At 38.6% G+C, this 23,924-nt stretch overlaps 1 protein-coding gene across 1 annotated transcript; it reads right to left on the bottom strand.

The window, feature by feature from the left end:
* Positions 1-732: 732 nt before the first annotated feature.
* On the bottom strand, positions 733-23,924 carry LOC127862811 (uncharacterized). Its single transcript, XM_052402079.1, has 21 exons — positions 23,855-23,924; positions 21,980-22,242; positions 21,571-21,660; positions 20,499-20,673; positions 19,883-20,041; positions 19,109-19,167; positions 17,797-17,885; positions 17,272-17,365; positions 16,360-16,437; positions 15,849-16,006; positions 15,448-15,609; positions 13,098-13,289; positions 12,365-12,497; positions 11,786-11,896; positions 11,427-11,466; positions 10,670-10,978; positions 10,129-10,317; positions 9,449-9,775; positions 8,908-9,096; positions 8,367-8,555; positions 733-879 (listed from the first exon to the last, which is right to left on the bottom strand). The coding sequence occupies exons 1-21, from the start codon at positions 23,922-23,924 to the stop codon at positions 854-856; spliced, it is 3,102 nt and encodes a 1,033-aa protein (XP_052258039.1). The 3' UTR covers positions 733-853.

Below are 23,924 nucleotides of genomic sequence, written 5' to 3'. Positions count from 1 at the left end.
CCAAAACACAAAACTTAACCAAATTATCAATTTTCTAAGTATAAAGGGCCCATAATTCTGTCCAAATGCCAGTCAGAGTTACATAACTTTGCCTGCACAGTCCCCTTATGATAGTTAATAAGTGTTGCAAGTATGAAAGCAATAGCTTTGATACTGTAGGAATAAAGTGGACCTAAACACAAAACTTAACAAAATTTTCAATTTTGTAAGTATAAAAAGGGCCCATAATTCTGTCAAAATGCCAGTCAGAGTTACATTACTTTGCCTGCACAGTCCCCTTATGATAGTTAGTAAGTGTTGCAAGTATGAAAGCAATAGCTTTGATACTTACGGAATAAAATGGACCTAAACACAAAACTTAACCAAAATTTTCAATTTTCTAAGTATAAAAAGGGCACATAATTCTGAAAAAATGCACGCCAGAGTTATTTAACTTTGCCTGCCCAGTTCCCTCATGATAGTAAGTAAGTGTACCAAGTTTGAATGCAATAGCATTGATACTTTCTGAGAAAAGTGGACCTAAACACAAAACTTAACCAAAATTTTCAATTTTCAAAGTATAAAAAGGGCACATAATTCTGTCAAATTGCACGCCAGAGTTATCTATCTTTGCCTGCCCAGTCCTCTCATGATAGTAAGTAAGTGTACCAAGTTTGAATGCAATAGCATTGATACTTTCTGAGAAAAGTGGACCTAAACGCAAAACTTAACCGGACGCCAACGCCGACGCCGACGCCGACGCCGACGCCGACGCCAAGGTATTGACAATAGCTCTTTTTTTTTTCAAAAAATAGATGAGCTAAAAAGAAAAAGAAATATGTTGTGTCCGTGGTCATAACGCCGGATTTCGCAATTATTTCTTGTAGTAAATGCCGTTTACTGAAAAAAGAGAAAAAGATGATATATTTTTTGAAAGATCTTATCAGTTCAAATAAGATCAAATCATTATCAATAAAAGATTGTTCAAACATGTTCGATCGAAGAGATGGTCAAACACTGTTATATTGTTATTTATTCTTTATTCCTTTATTCACTTTTAAGACATGTTTCAATTATAAAAATCAGAGAATATTCTTGAAGCGGAACATCCTAATAAAAGACACAACTCTGAGCTGAAGCGAATTCCTATCTAGATTTCCAATCTATGTATTGACATATGTTCACTATTTGCTGAGAAAAGAAACAAGCAGAATGCAGTAAAAAATCTAATAAAATAGTGGATCGTTACAACAGGACATTTGGCTAGTTTACAAACTTCCGCTTTGCCATGAAGGTGCATGTAAGGTCTCATGGCAATCTGTTGAGTAAATGCATGTAAATAGATTTGTATTGAAACAATTTTTTTAAAAATAAAATTCATTTTAATAATTAAATACTTACCTGCTATCCCTAGCTATACCTTCCCAGGTGGGTTAGCTTCTCCAGAAATCTTCAAGTGCCGGAATTCGGCCACCTCTCCTACTGAAACAGATCAGGTTAAGCATAGTACAATGTAACCTAACCGGAAATCAAGAACCGTAACTCATCTTACTTTTCAAATTAAGTATGAAAATATAAAACCATGAGCGGGATTGGGAGGTGGGACTTACCGATAGCAGGTAAGTATTTAATTATTAAAATGAATTTTATTTAAAAACAAAATGTTTAAATATCATAAATAATTACCTGCTATCCCTAGCTGATTTTGTAGCTATGGTGGGAGGTTCTCGTATATTTTCCCATCACAGCAAAAAAAACTATTATCAGGTTTCTCAGCCAGAGATATTCGCAATATGTCCTCATACAATCTTCGTTAGTACTGTATTGTACTTAGTTTCTAGATAGAACGAGTACATTACGCCATGGAAGAAACTACTGATTGAGCAACCACAAGAGGACCCAATCTATATAAATTGTCCTGATGACAATCAAGAGAACGAAGATAGAATGAGGAAAAGGTGGTCGGATTCATCCAAAAAGCAGCTTGAAGCACTTCAGAAAGTGGAACATTATTAATATACGCCCACGAAGCCGAAAGAGCTCTTAAATCATGCGGTCTAATCTTAAAAAGGGATAAATCCCTAGATGAGAGAAATGAAAACGCCTTCTTAATAGTCGAGGCTACCCAACGATAATTCGAAGCTTCAGACACATCCCCCCTTTTAATGGAATGAAAAGTCTCTTACGAGACCCTCGAATAGACTTTACTCTTAAGATAGAAGTTAAAATTCTATCATTATCATCTTCATGTCCACAAATATAGAAAGATTTGGAACTTTGAAGGGTTATAAGCCATAAAGGGGAATTGATTATAAGCAAGGAATCCTGGCTAACATAACAAAATTACAGATCCGAATGGTTAAAACCATAATTAGACGAAAAACAGTCTTAAAATATATATTGGGACTGTTAATAAGCATGATGAAACAAAGGTTCATAGGAAGCTCATTAAGCAACCCAATAACTCAAGCCAAACCTATTAAGAAGATAACTGAACGAAAATCATGATGTTGACGTTTCATAGCTAGGATCAGTATAAATATGTCTCTCTGAGATATGAAATTGACCTGTGAAGAAGTTTCCTGAAAATAATTGTACAGGAGACTACAAAAAAGGTCGAAAAATCATAATCCCATGATTCATTAATTAGTTTCCATGTAATTATGGAACCAACTCACCAAGAAGGCAAGATATTTACAGTTATGTAAAGTGGACGAATGTATAACAATCGCACACCCTGCTGGATCGATTTCTGTAAAATGCATTATTGACGTTTTTCAGTATCAAACTGCGATCTACGAATGCATTACGATTACTATTAGCGTTCGATGATAAACAACGTTTTCCGATTAACTTTGCATATACATCCACGCCATTGTAAACATAATGCTGCGCATGCGCAAATTATATTCAATTAAATCCAACGGAAAATAATTCGACAGAAAGAACTGCAAGACAAAACGTCCATCAGGGCGTTGAGACGACCTGGTATGTGTAAGACGATAGAAAATTTTCTTGCAAAGAATGAAAAAGTTCCTGGTTTCCAGACACAAAGAGTCATAAAATGCTCACCCCTGTGTCTGGAAGTAAACAACGACCGATGTGTGTTAGTTGAAACGTCGGTTTATTGTCGTTTCATCTAATCCCCGTTTCGTCTTACTTATCGGTAATAACAGATGTGAAGTCTTTCGTCAAACCGATGAGGTCAGTTCGTCTATGTGGGAATTTGTATTGTTATCCGGTTCACACTATGGCCTTCGTTTGCAATTGCTAACTAGAGTAATTATTAAAGACGTTATTTAATCAAAAGCAAGCGTGGCTTGTGTTGTGAGTTGTTTGGTATCACAGCTTTTGAGTTGTTGTTCGCACATCGGTGTTTTGGGGTATAAATAAAATGTTTCACAAAAGAAAAGTCACAACAGATGTGTTGTCTGTTGACACCATACACAAGAGTCTCGAAAATGTGACTGGAAAATAGATACAGCTAGAAAGACCGTTCTCATTTCTAGATTGTTGATATGTAGATGTGATTCCTGATGAGACCACAACCCCGAAACTGTTAGAATGAGTGGTTCCATATGAACACCATACCCTTCCTTGATCGCGTCCGTCATAAGATACAAAGACGGTTGCGGAGGAAGAAGGGACACTCCTGTCAAGAGAGTCTACTCGTCTAGCCACCATTGAAGATGTGGTATTAACTCCGGAAGAATTGGAATCTGTGATAACATATTGTCCGGAAACCATTTCCAACAAACTGAGAGGTTTGTAGCTTCTAGTCCGTTCATTATGTGAGGATCAGATAAATCCTAAGGCACATTCCACAGTTCTCCTAGTTTGGAATGTCTATTAGCTGATTCCAACGATTGAAATACTGGTAAGACAGTAGAACCAATAGGAAACGTGTATCAATGCGAGAAGCATCATTAACAAGTCTGTTGGAATCAATATTTTCCGTGATTGAGATTGTCGAATAGTAGACATCTCCGCAGGTATTGGGCAATAATCATCACTAAGATTTGAAATATCATTCATAAATCCGATTAATTGATTACAATTATTGATCCGTGACATCATTGGAATCTGCCTCTTAATCGGCTTCATTGTCTACAATACTAGAAGTGTGTAAATAATCAGCGGAAACAGAATGGAAAAAAACTAGGTCTAGTATCATGTACCAAATTGCGAGTATCTGATAATGATGAATGACCATCCACCAAATCAATCATCTGATAATTAAAACCAGAAGAATATGGTAAATTATCAGGATTGATCGGTACGAATTGCCCAGACGAATATTGAAACCCTAACGTGTCCAGATTTGACGGTGTTGGAGCAAGAGGTAACCTAAAAAATAGCGTAGCCGATATCCGTAGAGCATAGTAAGTATCTGTAGTGGTGAGACAAACACCATACGACAAAGTCTGCGAAAAAGTACAAGTCTAGCAACCTTTGTACATAGGGTACCTCAACATTACAATCCGAGACAGGATAGTAATGTGTAAGATACGAGTAGTCAGAGCGAGACTGTCTACGTGAAGCACGATTATGAGCTTATACCTGCAAAACCGAGAACTAGATCGGATGCAATGGAAACGACGTCTCATAGAATAACGTCTCCTAGAGTCTCGAGATGATCGGAAACGATCAAATTGACGCCGTAATTGAGGGTTACTCGATAAAGGAGATCGTGTAAGACGTCTACATATTTGCCGGTACTAGTTGACGACCAGATCCTTAAAAGAAGAAGAAGAGGATAATAATCCGATGTTGAATATCGATGTCTGTTCTTGATCGATGACCGGTGACCGTTAGTATTGACCGGTGACCGGTAGTATTGACCAGTGACCGTACCGATACCACGGACCGGTGATCGGTGACTGGACCATCCCAGGTGAGTTACCCGGTGATGTACCGGTCATGCTATGACCAGTGTTGTCATCGGGCAATGGCCGTATGGCGTCTGTAGTCCTTGACCAATACCATCGAGCATAAACCGGCTGACGGTTGTCACCATATGGTCTGATATTGATCGACTTTGTAAAGAAGTTAGCATAGAAAGATCTCCATCATGCCCTATACCCGGTGAATGATGTTGCCATTTTCGTCCATAGAAAGTGGTAGGAATGATAGGATTATTCTCCGATATCGAATAATGACTATCCGCAAAGTCAACACACTGATAATTAAAGCCGGAAATAGACGGTGAATTATCAGAAGTGACAGGTACATAATTCCAAAGGAATCTTGAACCATGTGTCACGCATAGACGGTATAGCAGCCGGGGGTTCCGACTAGGAATAGAAGTAGATGCCCTCGGTGCAGATAAAACAGCCGTTGTGGTGAGATGAACACCAGAATAGAAGGGCTGTGAAATCGGATCAGTCACTGCAACATGTGTTAACATCATAATGGAAACTGGTGCATAGGGTATGGCGACATTACAATCAGAAATATAATAGTAATGTGACCGGTCATAAAAGTCGGAACGACAATGCTTCAATAAGCTTGTCTACGACCTTTATTCCTGTAATGCCGTGATCTAGAACAGCTACGATGGCGAGAGCTAGAACGGCTACGACGGTAATAACGTATCCTCGAGTATCGTTTCCGTGATGATCGATGATGATCATAACGATGACGTGAATGAGGACTGCTCGATGAATAAGAGCGTGTACCTCTATCATCGGAAATAGTCGACGACGAATGTGCATTCGACGACGAAGATGTGCAATAGTCCGATGAAGAAGAAGAATGTCTGTTTCTGATCGTTGACCGGTGACCAGCAGCTGTTGACCGGTTAATAATCAGTGCAGGTTGACCGGTGTACGGTGACCGGTCAGTATGACCGGTGACTGGTGACCGGTGTTTGTGACGAATGTGCATTTGACGAAGAAGAAGTTGAATAATCCGATGAAGAAGAACGTATTCTGATCGTTGAATGATGACTATATGATCGTCGACCGGTATTCGGGGTCTGACCGGTGACCGGTGACCGGACCGGTTATTGTTGACCGGTGACCGGTGGGTATGACCGATGACCGGTGGGTATGACCGGGACCGGACCGGTCTCTGTTGACCGGTGTGTCTGCCCGGTGACCGGTGACCGGACCGGTCAATGTTGACCGGTGTCCGGTTGGTCTGACCGGTGACCACTAACCGGACCGGTCAGTGTTGTTGGTGACCGGTGACCGGTATGTCTGACCGGTGACCGGACCGGTCAATGTTGACCGGTGACAGGTGGGTTTGACCGGTGACCGGACCGGTCCCCGGTGACCAGTGAGAATGACCGGTGACCGGACCGGTCAATGTTGATCGGTGACCGGTATGTCTGACCGGTGACCAGTGACCGGACCGGTCCCCGGTGACCGGTGGGTCTGACCGGTGACCGGACCGGTCAATGTTGACCGGTGACAGGTGGTTTTGACCGGTGACCGGACCGGTACCCGGTGACCGGAGACCGGTGAGTCTGACCGGTGACCGGTGGTTTTGACCGGTGACCGGACCGGTCCCCGGTGACCGGTGACCGGTGGGTCTGACCGGTGACCGGACCGGTCAGTGGTGACCGGTGACCGGGAAGTCTGACCGGTGACCGGACCGGTCCCCGGTGACCGGTCGTTGTCCGGACCGGTCCCCGGTGACTGGTCCGGAACCCGGTGACGTACTGGTCATGAAATGACCAGCGTAATAAACGGATAATGACCGCATGGCGGATGCCATTTGGTCTGGCATTGGTCGATGTCCTTGACCAATGCCATCAGGCAAAGACCGACTGACGGTTGTCGCCATAAGGTTTGATGTTGATCGACTTGGAAAAGTACGATCGCCATCCTGCCTGATACCCGGTGACTGATGTCTGCAATGCGTCATCTGTGTTCTTCAAAGTCACCGGGTATTATTCCACTCTTGTATCTGCGACCATCGTGTATTCGATGATATGAAAGACAAGAGCAAAACAAATTCGACAATAAAACTGGTCACAGACCAGATTATCATACGGTACATAAAATCATGTTTTGCCCATAATAAAAATAATTAGCATTTTCTTATTATTATTGTAAAAGAGAAAGTCAATTGTACCTATATTACGATTGCAGAAGATCGTTAATTAAAGTTAAATTTAAAAACAGATTGTCATATGGAAAGTAAAATCATTATTCCACACAATGGCAAATGATCAACATTCTGTCATTGTATGAAAGAAAACCTATGCACGATCTTGACCAATGCCGTCATGACTGATGCTGCAATAGATCATCTGACGTCTGGTGTAACGTCATCGGAAATTTCTCATCTGATGAAGATTCATCTGTACGTTTTCTGCAAGAAAACGTTCTGCGACGGATTGCTTTCTGCCACGTCGAATCGTCTTACGCACTACAAACAGAGCATTTACGTTCAAAGGAACAATACGTGCATAATAAACAAGTCTTGTGGGAATCCCACGAAGCCTTAATATGCCTATACAAACCTCTAGTTTGTAAACTCATTCTTATTCTGAAAGTAGAAAAAGAAGAGAATCCGCGTAAGAAAACAATGTAAAAAGAACAAAATAACTGAAATAATCAGTTAAACACAATATTTACAATGTACAAACGTGTCAATAAGTTGTTGACAAATCTCACGAAATCCTCGTGCTCAAATCATGAGCACATGGAAAAACCCGGCAAAAAGTGAAAAGCAATGAATTATCAACAAAATAATTTACAAGAAAGATTTCTGAATGAAGCAGAAACGATAAATTATTCAATTCATCAATTTCAAACCCAATCCAACACGCAGAATTGAACTAAAAGTCCAAATTTAAAGCCGATAAAAATGGCGATCTGCACAGTGTGTGTTGTCCAGAAAAGTAAGATGAGTTACAGTTCTTGATTTCCGGTTAGTTTACATTGTACTATGCTTAACCTGATCTGTTTCAGTAGGAGAGGTGGCCGAATTCCGGCACTTGAAGATTTCTGGAGAAGCTAACCCACATGGGAAGGTATAGCTAGGAATAGCAGGTAATTATTTATGATATTAAAATAATGTTTTGCTGTTTTAATTGTCCTTAATCTGAGATAAAACATTGAAGAGGATCATCCAATGTTTATGAATAACCATTTGAAGAAAAGAAGTTTCTCATGAATTCCAAAAGAGATAACCCGAACAAGCACGTCTATATTAAATTAACATTGTCAAATATTTTCAAACCTCTTATTGCAAGTTGAATAACTTCAAGCACAGAAGTAGATACATTCCTCTTGCTAATTAATAACTTTACACATTTTAAGTAATTTGAACCTGTCATTGCTGAAAAAAGTCCTTTTTCCCGGGGGGGGGGTAGCCTACTGAGACTCGGGGAGGGGGTGCAGGGGGGGGGGGTAAACTCTGTAAAAGTATCTCACCATAGCACATGACGCAGCATCCGTCCTGCCACGAGGGATCGTAACACCAGTCCTCAGGATCGTAGTCGTACTCATTTTTGAGGAAGGCGCTAAATTCTTCACACGACCAGTCGTACAAGCCTGTATTGGTGCAGCCTTCCGGAATGCCGCTCAGTGTCGTAGGCGGCCTAGTCGTCGTGGTGCTGTTTTCTGTAACAATCGCAGATTTTTTAATGATTAATTATCTATCTCTTGAAGCGGTAAATTATCGGAACATAATTTTTGAAAACATCATCTACAAGAGGTGATAAAAAGAGCTTTATTTTTACTTTCGATTCCAAAGTGTGACTTCGTGAAAATGTTAATCTTACAAATCCAAGATTGCTTCAGTTTAGTCGTTTTGAATGTGTTTTATTATGAACAATTGCACTGCGCCTTTAACTATCATTGAATGCATGAAGTTTCAATTTAATCATATAATTATTTATTTTAATGACGAGGAACCAACAACTGAAGAAAAACGAATATCTTGCAAATAATGTAGCAGGTAAAGGTATCTCACCATAGCACATGACGCAGCATCTGTCCTGCCACGAGGGATCGTAACACCAGTCCTCAGGATCGTAGTCGTACTCATTTTTGAAGAAGGCGCGTATTTCTTCACACGACCAGTCGTACAAGCCTGTATTGGTGCAGCCTTCCGGAATGCCGCTCAGTGTCGTAGTCGGCCTAGTCGTCGTGGTGCTGTTTTCTGTAACAATCGCAGATTTTTTAATGATTAATTATCTATCTCTGGAAGCGGTAAATTATCGGAACATAATTTTTGAAAACATCATCTACAAGAGGTGATAAAAAGAGCTTTATTTTTACTTTCGATTCCAAAGTGTGACTTCGTGAAAATGTTAATCTAACAAATCCAAGATGGCTTCAGTTTAGTCGTTTTGAATGTGTTTTATTATGAACAATTGCACTGCGCCTTTAACTATCATTGAATGCATGAAGTTTCAATTTAATCATATAATTATTTCTTTTAATGACGAGGAACCAACAACTGAAGAAAAACGAATATCTTGCAAATAATGTAGCAGGTAAAGGTATCTCACCATAACACATGACGCAGCATCTGTCCTGCCACGAGGGATCGTAACACCAGTCCTCAGGATCTAAGTCGTACTCATTTTTGAAGAAGGCGCTTATTTCTTCACACGACCAGTCGTACAAGCCTGTATTGGTGCAGCCTTCCGGAATGCCGCTCAGTGTCGTAGTCGGTCTAGTCGTCGTGGTCGGCCTAGTCGTCGTGGGACGCGTAGTTATCGTAGTTGACGGCTTAGTCGTCGTTGACGGCGTGGTTCTCGTCGTGGTCGACATAGTGGTTGTTATGGTGGGCGCTCTTGACGTCGTGGTCGGTTTAATCGTAGTGGTGCTGTTTTCTGTAACAATCGCAGATTTTTTTAATGATTAATTATCTATCTCTGGAATCGGTAAATTATCGGAACATAATTTTTGAAAACATCATCTACAAGAGGTGATAAAAAGAGCTTTATTTTTACTTTCGATTCCAAAGTGTGACTTCGTGAAAATTTTAATCTAACAAATCCAAGATGGCTTCAGTTTAGTCGTTTTGAATGTGTTTTATTATGAACAATTGCACTGCGCCTTTAACTATCATTGAATGCATAAAGTTTCAATTTAATCATATAATTATTTATTTTAATGACGAGGAACCAACAACTGAAGAAAAACGAATATCTTGCAAATAATGTAGCAGGTAAAGGTATCTCACCATAGCACATGACGCAGCATCTGTCCTGCCATGAGGGATCGTAACACCAGTCCTCAGGATCTAAGTCGTACTCATTTTTGAAGAAGGCGCGTATTTCTTCACACGACCAGTCGTACAAGCCTGTATTGGTGCAGCCTTCCGGAATGCCGCTCAGTGTCGTAGTCGGCCTAGTCGTCGTGGTGCTGTTTTCTGTAATAATCGCAGATTTTTTAATGATTAATTATCTATCTCTGGAAGCGGTAAATTATCGGAACATACTTTTTGAAAACATCATCTACAAGAGGTGATAAAAAGAGCTTTATTTTTACTTTCGATTCCAAGGTGTGACTTCGTGAAAATGTTAATCTAACAAATCCAAGATGGCTTCAGTTTTGTCGTTTTGAATGTGTTTTATTATGAACAATTGCACTGCGCCTTTAACTATCATTGAATGCATAAAGTTTCAATTTAATCATATAATTATTTATTTTAATGACGAGGAACCAACAACTGAAGAAAAACGAATATCTTGCAAATAATGTAGCAGGTAAAGGTATCTCACCATAGCACGTGACGCAGCATCTGTCCTGCCACGAGGGATCGTAACACCAGTCCTCAGGATCGTAGTCATACTCATTTTTGAAGAAGGCGCGTATTTCTTCACACGACCAGTCGTACAAGCCTGTATTGGTGCAGCCTTCCGGAATGCCGCTCAGTGTCGTAGTCGGTCTAGTCGTCGTGGTCGGCGTAGTTCTCGTCGTGGTCGGCCTAGTCGTCGTTGACGGCGTGGTTCCCGTCGTGGTCGACATAGTGGTTGTTATGGTGGGCGCTCTTGACGTCGTGGTCGGTTTAATCGTAGTGGTGCTGTTTTCTGTGACAATCGCAGATTATTTTAATGATTAATTATCTATCTCTGGAAGCGGTAAATTATCGGAACATAATTTTTGAAAACATCATCTACAAGAGGTGATAAAAAGAGCTTTATTTTTACTTTCGATGCCAAAGTGTGACTTCGTGAAAATTTTAATCTAACAAATTCAAGATGGCTTCAGTTTAGTCTTTTTGAATGTGTTTTATTATGAACAATTGCACTGCGCCTTTAACTATCATTGAATGCATAAAGTTTCAATTTAATTATATAATTATTTATTTTAATGACGAGGAACCAACAACTGAAGAAAAACGAATATCTTGCAAATAATGTAGCAGGATTTAACAGTCTATGTCTATGTACAAACTACAAACAGACGAAAGACAAGCTGAATCCACTGTAGCCACCTTTCATTTTTTGAAGAGGTATCCAATCGTCATTTGCTTACCTGACGTTTCTTTAGAGACACATTTTCCCTCTTTGCACCACTTAAACATAATCGATATATCCAGATAAATAATAATTAAGTTAACAGAAACTAGATATATGAACTACTTCAAATCAGTAATAACTTTATAAAACATAACTTATGTTTCTATTTTATACAAGTTTTTCTAAACTACTTTAAGTTTTAATATCGCACTTCATTATCATACACAATTTCTTGAAATTTTCCGGTAAAATAAAATTGAAAATGGACCGGTACATTTGACTATGATCAGGTATCTTAAAATAATAAATATAGGCGTTCACTTTCTCTTTTAAGATCATGGAATCAAAGCTCTGAGCGTATATTTGAATTCCTACCTTGTTCAGAGAAGGATCGTCGCACGGTGTGCCTCGGGCGGCAGCAATATCATAACAAAAACCATCATGAAAACATGACATGTGCAGGCATATCCGCGGGTTTGTGGCCGACTAATAAATAACAATAATAATAATCGTTATAATAATAATAATGATGATGATGATAATGATGATGATGATGATGATGATGATGAAAATGCTGCTGATGATGGTGATGAAAATGCTGCTGATGATGATGATGAAGAGGTGGAGGAGGAGGTGAAGAATCTTGTTGATGATGATCATGTTGATACTGATGATCATGATCATGATAATTATTAAGATGATGAAGATGATGCTGACGATGATGCGGACAATGATGCTGTTGATGCGGATGATTCTGATGCCCATTAATATGTTGACGATTATACTTGTTGTGGCTGCTGTAATGACGATGGGGTGGTGCTTTTGTAGTGAAAGGGGCGATGGTTGTTTTGTTTAGGTTCATAATGGTGCTAGTTTTACAAGTTAAGAGGTATACTCCATTTCCGGTGTTAATTTAAACAGTATTACACCGTTATATCCTCTATTATACCTTACCTGACCGCATCCCAATCTCGAATGTATTCCATATTCGAGCTGACATTGTTCTGTTGGCGAGTAAAGCTCCCCGGGTTGCTTGGTCGAGTGGATTTTGTACTCGTCCGTGGCGTCTACGGAGTCCAGCAGGCAGCTTCAAAGAACGGTACAGCTATGAGCCGCGTTCCAGAAATATCATTATCGAATTCGCTTATTGTTAACATAAATCGGCGTAAGTTAAATAATTATGTTTATTCTTTTCCTTGGTCAGATTAGCCGATGCAAGTGGTTTACATGATTTAATTGCACACAGCGTAAAAGCATCTGAATGCTTTGATTTGGTTGATTTAATTCGAATGGTTGAATGGTTGATTGGGAAGTTAACACAGGTAGGTACACTTTTTGCAAAATATATAAGCAGACATTTGTAAAAGTGATAACAAGTTATTTATTTTTGTTATCGCAATAAATTATCCTCCATTAAATTTTAGTTTCCAAATTGCTTTAAATCATTAAACATCGATTCAACTTTTCAATATAAGGCATCGTGCTATTGCCTTAAAATCAAACCACTATGAAGCGCCATTAATGTGTGACTTATTTAATTGAGTCTGTCTGCGTTGGACCCATACATGCACTAAAGTGTCTTACCGGACATGATGGTCCGGTGAATAGATATCATTTCGCTTGTATTTAATACACTCCGACTGTAACATTTGTTTCATCATGATGTTCTTTACATGTATTGACTCACTTGTTAGTACCCAGAGACTTGATGTAATTTTTAAACTGCTTTACGGAGCATGTCGAGAAGCGCAAGGGGTTCACCGTGTACGCATCGCTGCTACTGAATGAGGACACAATCGGGGCCATGATGAACTTTGAGTTGGCGGAACAAGCCGAGGCGACGTCAACACTTCTTTCGCCGTCATGATAGGAACCGAGGCTGCAACCAAAAACTGCATGCATTAACACCAATGCGCTATGCTTTGAAGGTTGCACAATCCTGACTTTTAGCTCGGCTGTTTTCGGAAAAAACCCGAGGTATTGTCATAGCCAGCTCGTCGTCCGCCGTCCGCCGTCCGCCGTCCGGCGTCCGCCGTGCTAAAACCTTGACATTTTCCTTTAACATCAAAGTGCTTCCACCTACAACTTTGAAACTTCATATGTAGATGCACCTTGATGAGTTCTACACGCCACACCCATTTTTGGGTCACTAGGTCAAAGGTCAAAGTCACTGTGACCTCTAAAAAATAATTCTGACAAGCTTTCGCAGCCGAGCGTGGCACCCGTTTTGCGGTGATCTTGTTACATATATATAACAATATAGCAAATATTGTGAGGTCGCCGTGGTGTAATGGATACGATGTCCGCCTAGCGACCGGGAAGTCACGGGTTCGATCCCCACCGTCGGAGCGTTCATGGGATCTCCACCAAAGACAACAAGTACTGGTTCTAGGCTTAGGATATGGACTCGAGAGCCATAGGCTTTCGATGCAATCGAGCGAAAATAAATACGTATTATCATATAGCAAATAGTTGACGCTGAATGTCACTATGTTAAAGAGGGCTTTTCACAGATTTTGGCATGTATTGAAGTTTGTCATTAAATGCTTTATATTGATAAATGTAACAATGTTTATAAAAAGCTCCATTAAAAAAAAGAATAAAAGTATCGCAGGGATGGGTATTAGTGTATCCCAGGGATGGGTATTAGTGTATCCCATGGATGGGTATTAGGGTATCCCAGGGATGGGTATTAAGCAATCTCCACGCAGAGTTGTCGTTCCTTGCTCTCACATACAACTCTGCGAAATGTATATTTGATTGGATATTTAAGATCGCATGCATTCAATTAAGAAATATGACTTAAATGTACGATAAATCGTGCAAAAACTTGCGAATTTTAATGCAACTCTTTGCAACTATTTTATTGCGCATTTACGCAGACGGAATCATTCCACGAACATCACAAATGTAAACAATTTAGCATAATTTTTATTGAGTGACGTTAGGAATTGCTTCGACGTGTGTATGTATGTTGGTTTCTTTACATAAAAAACCCATATCAATTTTATAATAATGAATTAAGACTGATATAAGATATCATGGTATGAGATGGCTTTCTTTAATGCAGTGAATGTAATGTCACCGTCGTGCAAGAGATTGTTTAGTATACTGTAACCTAAATGAAGAACGCTTGGAATGATCATGACATGAATGAGACGCTTTCATAACAATAGTCCGTTCTGAGCCCAACACAGAGGTGAATGTAATGTAACCATCGTGCAAGAGATTGGGTATTAGGGTATCCCAGGGATGGGTATAAGTGTATCCCAGGGATGGGTATTAGGGTATCCCAGGGATGGGTTTTAGTGTATCACAGGGATGGGTATTAAGTAAGAAAGAACCACTGATCCCCAGAGTAAAAGTCTATCGCTAAGACCACTCGGCCATTCTTGCTCATACGATTGATGATGAATTTTATACTAAATATAAGCTATCCCCGTAGTTTCTTAAAATATTACAACAGCAGAACATCAAAATATGCATATACTGGATATTTTTTAGCATGGTAAATGTTCAGTATTACTGTTTCCTCACAAGTAGGATCACTACAACGCAATTTTGCGAAACTGAAACAAATATTTTTATCTGTCAATTTACGAAATCGTTAAAAGACCTCTTTAAGTTACCATTGATGTATTTGAACTATTTTGAAGTCATTTATTGGCGTGTGCTTTTGTAGTTATTGAGTGAAGTTATAGTTCCTGAATAAACATCAACTGTCTAGTAAGGTGAACACAAACCCATGCCTGTGCGCCACCAAGTGGGAGGAGTAAGGTGAACACAAACCCATGCCTGTGCGCCACCAAGTGGAAGGAGTAAGGTGAACACAAACCCATGCCTGTGTGCCACCAAGTGGGAGGAGGAAAAGGCCTATACGAGTCTTTGTAAAACAGCGTAGCAAGCCGGCGGCAGCAAACGAGAGATGACGTTTTAAATGTGCAGTTTATGAAAATGCACTCTTATACACAGGTATACATCTACAAGTTTATTGATCAAAAGAACATACATGCACCCATTTAAGTATATGAACTTACTTGTGTCCTAATTCGTGCGCAGCGACACTGGTCGTTGTGAAGTAGTCGTCGTCCTCTTGGATGGACACACGATTTCTGTTACATACGCCGTTCATCCAGGCCATCCCTATCACGCCGTACGATCTCTCTCCCCAATCTTCGTCAGTATAGTATATGTCGTATCTACGAGATTTTATACAAGGTACACTAATCAATGCATATCTAGTTGTTGTTGTTTCTGAACGAACGATTACATTACAACAAAAACAATATTATACGTTTATGTGTTCATCAGTTGCTAGTACACATATTATACTAAGTTAAAAGTTATCTGTATCTTCTACGAGCATGTCTGGTTTGCCTTGTTACCAATGCCTGGTTCGATTTAACGCATATAATTGATATGCTAAGTCACGACATACTCGGTAAACACCATAGCGTGATCATTATCGGGTGTGCCAGAGAGACCAGCAAGCCAACCGGCCAGTTGTTTGAGGTAGAAGTAACCATCTGCAACCTCCCTCCCCTCAACCGTCTCCACCGTTTGAGCATTCGGTAACGGATTGTTGGCAGCAATCGTCTGCAAAAACAATCCAGACACTTGTTCATATATAAGCTAAATAGATACATCAAATATTGGCAATAGTACACACTTAAAACAACAAAATATCAGCATTGAGTAAATTAAAAATTGTGTATTTAATCATCGCGTCTATGGATATTCATAATTTGAAAATAATAAATAATGCCATGCTGTGGAATCCCAAAGCTTCCAATTGTACCTGGATTTGGGCTCATATGCCTCTGTTGCTGATGCTACTGATGCTACGCTATTACATTTTTAAATTGAAAAATAAATTGCTGATTATGGGGATGAAAGCCAATAAAACATAAATTATAAAGCTCCAAGAATCTTAAGTCTTTCAATCCTACCTTGTAAAAGATGATTCCAGTCATAGTCACGTAAATATTCAACTCAGGATCTTCGATGCTTTCATAGCGAAGACTCATCTAAAATGGCACCAGAATTGTGTTTACTGTTGGTTAAGACGAACATCACTACCAGACATAATATACACATGTCAATAAAATCAGTGACACATTGTGTTTTTTGCACTATAAATAAAATAAACTCGTATACATGTTTGTGAATCGTGTAATGCGCCTCAGAAAACGGATGTTAATATACCAAATAATTTAATAATAGTCTGGTTATTAATATTCCAGCTTTAAAAGAGTGCAACTTCGTGTTCATCCTAATTCATGATTGGCGCAAATTGTTGTTGAACTTTGCATGAACGCACATAGAATAAAAAACATTATTAACAATTTTTTTCAAAGTTATTATTTTCCTAAAAGAAATGTAACGACAGTTAATATAGTGTATGAAAATACCGGTAACATATATCACAAGGCAATATAACAATACATTTCCCCTGAGCATTCACGAGTAAATTTGTATAATTACGTATATGAAGGAGTTAATTAGGTAGACATGGATCTGTGGTAACGAATTGGCTTCACGATCCGTGAAAAGCAAAGTTCAAGTCGCATTCGCATCAGACTTATTTTTCAGTGTTCGCATTAGACGTTTTACACAGGTGCAGTGTGTTACGTGCCACCGCGCTCTACAAAACATGATAAGTCAATCATTTCTGGAATGGAGCGTCTCCTGCCATCAGTAACATTAATATAATACCATAAGGGCGAGGTCATATGGAAAAGATCCCGATGTACTCCAGACGTTCTACTACGACAACAACGTGCACATATTCACAAACACGCACGCACACACGCCCTACCTATCCTACAAACATGCACGCACACACGCCCTATATATCCTACCCCGTTAATGATGTGAGAGAAACGCTTCCGGATGAACAACTCAGCTTCCTGCTCCTTAGTCACTGTGGCTGTGGCAACAGCTTTTGCGTAGTACCTGCAATCGTCAACAGAAACTGGCTTAGACAGGTACGTCGAATACCAGCAATATATGAATACTTGGTGAAAAATTATTGGCATCGTAAGTCCAGAAAAATGCTTTACGAAATAGAATATTGGGATGCAAATTATCATTTATCAACTGCATATTGCTCGATCGTTGCAACAATGCTACGCAAATGTAATAAGCTGAACGAAAAAGCAAACATTAAAGTAATACTATGGCATAACACCACAAAAGTACAATGTCTGATTCAGTTATTAATTGCATTCATTCCTCTCAAAGTAGAGCTTTTGTTTGGTAATATTACTTTTTTCATTATTTAAAATCGTATGAGCCGATGTATAAGGGAACTTCATGCCATATTCAATAGTTAAGAGCCTTTCTAAATAAAGAACAATTTACGAGCAAGACCCTGTACTCCATACTTTTGCCAGACGGAAGGGTCGACTCCGACAAGTATTTCCAGGGCGTACGTGTTGGTTGATTGTCTCTTCTGACGATGAAGATGAAGTTTCTGTGATTGAAACACATATATCATTTTAATACTCCTTTGAAATGGTAGAAATTTCTGAAATATACTTTTGAGGATACAGTGAGTTATGGAACATTCATTAGGCATACACAACAAAAGAAACGTGATAGCATATGATTATAACACATTAAAAACGGATTTAAGCAAGACACGTGTCCATATGGCATGCCGCTTTTATGGCCAAATTGGTTTTTTGACCATTTAGTGTGAAGTTGGTCTTAAAGGTTGGGAGACTTGTACAAGCGACGAGCCTTATCATGCTGGTGGTCATATGTGGTTTTTTAAGAGCATGATAAAAACGGTTACAGTCCGGAGCAGCTTTTTATCGCCACATTGCACCTTTGATATATCAGTGTAACCTTGACATTAAAGAGACGGGCGTAACACGCAACACATTCTCTAATGATGGTTATAGGGACTTGTTCAAAGATTTTGGCATGATTTGAAATGTGTCATCGGAAGCTTTAAATTGATAATGGTAAACATCGGAACAAAAAAATCCCAGTATAAAACAAGATAAAACATAAATAGAGAGAAAAATATGCACCCAAACCTGAGCTCGAACCATTGATCCTTTGAGTAAAAGTGTAACGCTTTTACCACTCCGTGCTAATATACATTATATGGAATTTTATACTTTAAATATGAAATCCAGGTAGTGTCACGAAATATAACGATAACAACAAAACTTTACAAATTATTCAATCGTTTCGCGTTTGTAACGCTTCATAATTTTCAGGTTGTTAAATCGTAAAAAGATGCATACAATGAATATTTTAGAGCAAGGTAACTGTTAAGTATTATTGTTACATCGAAAATAACATAACTACAAGGACAATTTGCAAATCTGAAACGATTGTTTTCAATTTTTGTCGATTTTCCCAACCGTGAACAGATCCCTTTAATTAACATTTGTGCCAAGTTCTTTATAATACATCAATTTATGGTCAACTTTAAAGCTGCGACATGTATTTTCAGCCGGACACGTCGGACGCCCGTAAATGTACAGAGGTACAGGGAGACAGTGCGACTTGTATACTACTTGTTTAAAGGCAATAAATACAATTATAAAGAAGCTTGTTCAGTATGAATAAGAACCAACGACGTACGATGCAAAACTACATGGTAATTTCAATAAATCATGATTTCATATACACATTTAAAGCAATGTTTTATTTTTTAATAAAATGAACCATTTTTATCACCTCTGTAAAGGCATCCAACTCGCTCTTCATCAGAAGTTGTCGTAATTCGTTGGCAAGCTCTGAAACCACCCACGCGAAATACAGTTACAACTATTCATTCAAGTAAAATAAATTTCAAACAAATCGCATATATCCAATTTTCCTTTAAAGTCTTCGAAAAATACCGTGTACAATGCTATTGATAATTTTTTATACATTTTTTATTTATCATTGATATACTTATTTGCCAATTATTTGTGATACGATAAATGGTGTCCATCTGAAACTATTTCTGATTTCTATCTTTAACTACTTCATAAACATACACGAAAGCATTGTCGTCTGTTTTTGAAACTGTCATACATGTGCAGTTGTAGCTTTATTGGTGTCTGATATGTATGCATCTGAAACTGCATGTATATCGTGCATCGCTTGTAATTTGTCGGTAATACAATTTTAACTATATCTGTAATTATCTTCAAACGTTCTCGCTTATTCGCTTGGAACTATATCGGATTTGCAAGTGGAACTATGTCAGATATACGCTTTAAGCAAAATCAGATATACCCGAGAAACTCTTGGATATGCTTTTAAAAATTTCTCGGACATACACTTTGAATTCACTTGGATATAAATGTACACGTTGACATGTAAAGTCATAAACGTGATACTATCATGAATAAACACTTGAATATGAACTTCAAAATTTATCTGGAAAAATGGAACTATTTAAATGTGCATATATTTTGTGCATGCATACGATTAAATTTGTCTGAAAACATAGTCACTACTTGCCTTTTTCAACAAGTTTACTAATGACCGCAGAGTTATCACGACCAGGTTCGGGCTTGGTAGGGTAAGGGCGCATATCGTCACCAAAGTTCTGATTGGGCGTATCAGCCGGGTTGCTAGGCGGTAGTGGAGCGTCTATGTAGCTAGGAGGTAATGGGGTGTCTGATAAATAACATTTTTGTTTTCAAAAAGGTACACCTGCGAAAAATATGACATTTTTGAAAAGAAAGTATTTTTCCAGTTTTTTTACTGTTTTAAGTTGCACATTGAGCCGGTAACAATAATAGGTTATCTGGTTAATTTTGGTAAAGTGTGTCATCCCTATTTATTTAAAACCATAAAGCATATGTAATGAAAAGTGTTTTTTAATGGAGAATTTGTTCATTTAAATAAAGCTTAACGGTATTTATGTTATGGGCAAGGGTCTTCTAACAAAATATATTATAATCAGTTTCTGCTGTGAGACGAACTACATATTCAGCAAATGCGTTATAGAATAATTGTCACAAAACGGCAACCGTTATCATTTTATTTCAGCCTCCTCACTGTTACAGGAGAATCTTTAGATATAAATATGACGTGTATGGTTTAACTAGCAGTACGAATGTATATAGGTTACCTTCGCTACTGTGACCACGTCTAGCAATAACGCTCAGAATACGCTTTCCTGTGCGATTTACCACCCTGGAAAGCATATGCGGATTAAGCTTGTTGCCGGCCAGTGACCTTGACACAAACATTTCCTGCGTCGGGTTGATTTCAAAGGCGTAATTGTCAATCTCCAAGCTACCAGTCTAAAAATCAAAAACAGAAATCACATTGAGCCCATGTCAGCCCTACGTGTTTAGAGCTTTATTGCACATATCTTCTAATGTTTATGTATATGCGTAGCTAGCCGTAGAGGAATGGGAACACATCTTCGAAAAGTATTCGTCTGCACCACATACATGTGCGAATAGATGCACCTCATTCATGTGTGAAAAGATGCACCTCATTCATGAGCGAATAGATGCACCTTTGTCATGAGCGAATAGATGCACCTCATTCATGTGCGAATAGATGCACCTTTGTCATGAGCGAATAGATGCACCTCATTCATGTGCACATAGATGCATCTTATTCATGTGCGAATAGATGCACCTTATTCATGTGCGAATAGATGCACCTCATTCATGTGCGAATAGATACAATTGTAGTTTTTGGTTTGCTTAAAAAATAGCCGAAGGCAATGTCGTCGAGTAAGCGGTTAACTGCATCCAGAATCATTCTCCGGTGACCCAATAATTTACAAATACACTAAAGCTGTAAACATTATCGGATTTCTTAACAATTGTTAAAGTCGTATTGTAACAGTTTAAATGCCTCTTTGTAGATTTATGTACGTATATTGCCTTCGTCGCGGCATTCATTTGAACAGGAATCGTAATCTGAAAGTTCGTTTGCGAAAAGTTAAGACAATGCCAAAAAATCAGAAAATTGCCGTTTAATAAGTCTATTTGGTGTGTTGTTCTTTGAACTTCAAGTGCTTTTATTAAGTAAATGCTTGAATCATGGACAAATGTAAACTATGCTGTAAACATTGATTAACAAACAGAACAGTTTCTAATCATTTGCACGTAAATACAACTTAAGTTAAGACTTCTCTAAAGACTTTGTAAAAATCAGCGCTTATTCACTATACAGTTCCTTACCAGTGTTCGTCGGCACGCGCCCTTTGATCTCTTGGAGCATTCAACCATGAACGAACCACCATGATCCTTGTCGTGGTAGAACTTCACATCCTAAAACCAAGATGGCACACAAATCAGAAACACGTGGACCTTCGAATAAAATAATATAACACCTACATGTAGAAGAACAAACTTTGAATGCCTATCGTTTTCTGTCGCCAATTTATACAAACCTTAGTAAACAACCTTCATGCCGTATAGTAGGTGTTTTGGTATCGTTCTTCTCACAATACTGTGGAACACAGTTTCTGTAAACTTTAATGTTCTGGTTGCTGGATTGCGATCATCGTGGATTATTTCGCTAGCTTTTCTCTATATCAAATGAACAAGTCAATATTAGAGATGTATTAGCCTATGTCACCAAACTTACAGTAATGGGCGCTGTTTCTTTTTTGATCAGTTTATTTTGATCATTCTCTGTGTGGACCTCGTAAACCGGAGCGTTCTGGTTCAGTCGCTTGTTCTCCACGAGATTCAAGGTCAGATCCTGTTGCCCGCTGCGCTTCAGCTTGAACTGAAGAGTTTCCGGCAACCCAAGGTCCAGATTGCGAGTCTTAGCGTTCTGGGTGACATCCTCAAGCCAAACGGCCTGATTCAAAGTGATATCCTCAAGCCAAACGGCCTGATTCAAAGCTGCAATTTAAACGTTCATTAACATTCCGTAAGATTTTCTGACGAAATCTGTCTTACGAGCATAATATATTGAGAAAAACGTGACCTAAACAGATTCGCAAACTTAAGAGTATGTATGAATCTTAAGAACTATAAACCGGGTCATGCTCTTCAGATGGAGATACAAAGATCGTCAAGTTAACAGAATAACATGGTTTCGTTTTATTACACACAAAATCTAAAGTGGTTTGATAACATACACGCGGATGTAAACACTGGAAAAGCAATAACACTTTTCTTTACACAATATTAATTTAATGTTTTATGGTAAAACTATTTATAAGTGAGATTATCTATTTGAACCAGCGGATCTGAGAGACGGAAGTTTTAGTCACTGTGAAGTAACGTATGATAATGGAATAATGAAAACTTGCAAAATGAATCCTTTGATATATAAATCTTTTATAAGAATTTCATACGGCTTTAGAAATCAGAACTTCGATGTGTAAAAGTTTTGACCATATTTTTCACGCTTTCAGTCAAACATTTTACACATTGTGAAGTTTATTCCGTATAGCAATTAACGTTATAGGTTAACCGATTTATGCCTAGCGTCTAGAAAAAAGGCTCTGGCAAACAGCGTAGACCCAGATGAGACGCCGCATGATGCGTCGTCTCATCTGGGTCTGCACTGTTTGCTTAAATGAATTTCTGTAAAAAAAATAAATAAACATAGAAATAAATGTACTTGACATCCCTTATTTTGGAAACAAATTGATCCCATTTAGAAGGGTGGGAGAGTCCACTCGGCATAAATGGGTTAAGAGTTATACGATATGAATCTTATAAAAATCACGAAACAAAACACTTTTTAAAATGTTGATTTTACATATCTCATTTAAATGTATTGATCATTATTTTTGTAAAGTATGTTCTTACTAAGTGTTAAACTTAGACATAAAACAGATGTCAATAAAATACTATCAGCTTGAGTGTGAACATTTTTTTTTAAGAACAAAATTCAGTTAAAGAGTTATTTGCATAATGTGCGCACCCATAAGTTATAATTATAAGGTCAGTTACCATTTTAAAACAAAGCGTTTGGTTTATTGGCATTATTTGAAATACTTTCTTAAGCAAAAAAAAAATCTTAATTGTGAATACATACACGCAATAAAATCAGGATCGGATACTGAGTATGCATAAAATATGCGGAAAAATGAAATCAATAAACAGAAACAAACCAATAATTTGCGTGAAAGAAGCAACAAAGTGTAACGGAAAGAAAGATTAACAGCAGAAAAGCATAAGGCATGATTTTAAAGATTTTAATTTAAATTATATGAGAAAGAAAACGTCATCAGAAAGTCCTACCCTGGACCGATCCCGTCTCCAGAACAATCACAAAAACTGCTAATTTCAATAGCATGTTTAAAAAATACGGTTAAACAGAAGTTAGCGAAAATGTCATGTCACTATATACCACTAACCCCCCCCCCCCCCCCCACGAAAGGAGGCCCGTCTGCTGGAGTACCGCTTGTTGATGACAGTGTGATTTCCGTCAGTGACATTCTCGGTGAAGCGAACTCTGTGCTCTACGAAAATTCTCAAGTGTTTGACGACCTAGCATTGCCAACAGAACCAGGCGTTCCTGACAAGTCTATCAGTATGGCTAGCAACTCAACCCGCAATATGTCATCCAT

This window comes from Dreissena polymorpha, chromosome 16 (assembly GCF_020536995.1).
Source record: "Dreissena polymorpha isolate Duluth1 chromosome 16, UMN_Dpol_1.0, whole genome shotgun sequence".
In the NCBI taxonomy this organism is placed as follows: Eukaryota; Metazoa; Mollusca; class Bivalvia; order Myida; family Dreissenidae; genus Dreissena; species Dreissena polymorpha.
This window is presented reverse-complemented; position numbering and strand designations above follow the sequence as displayed.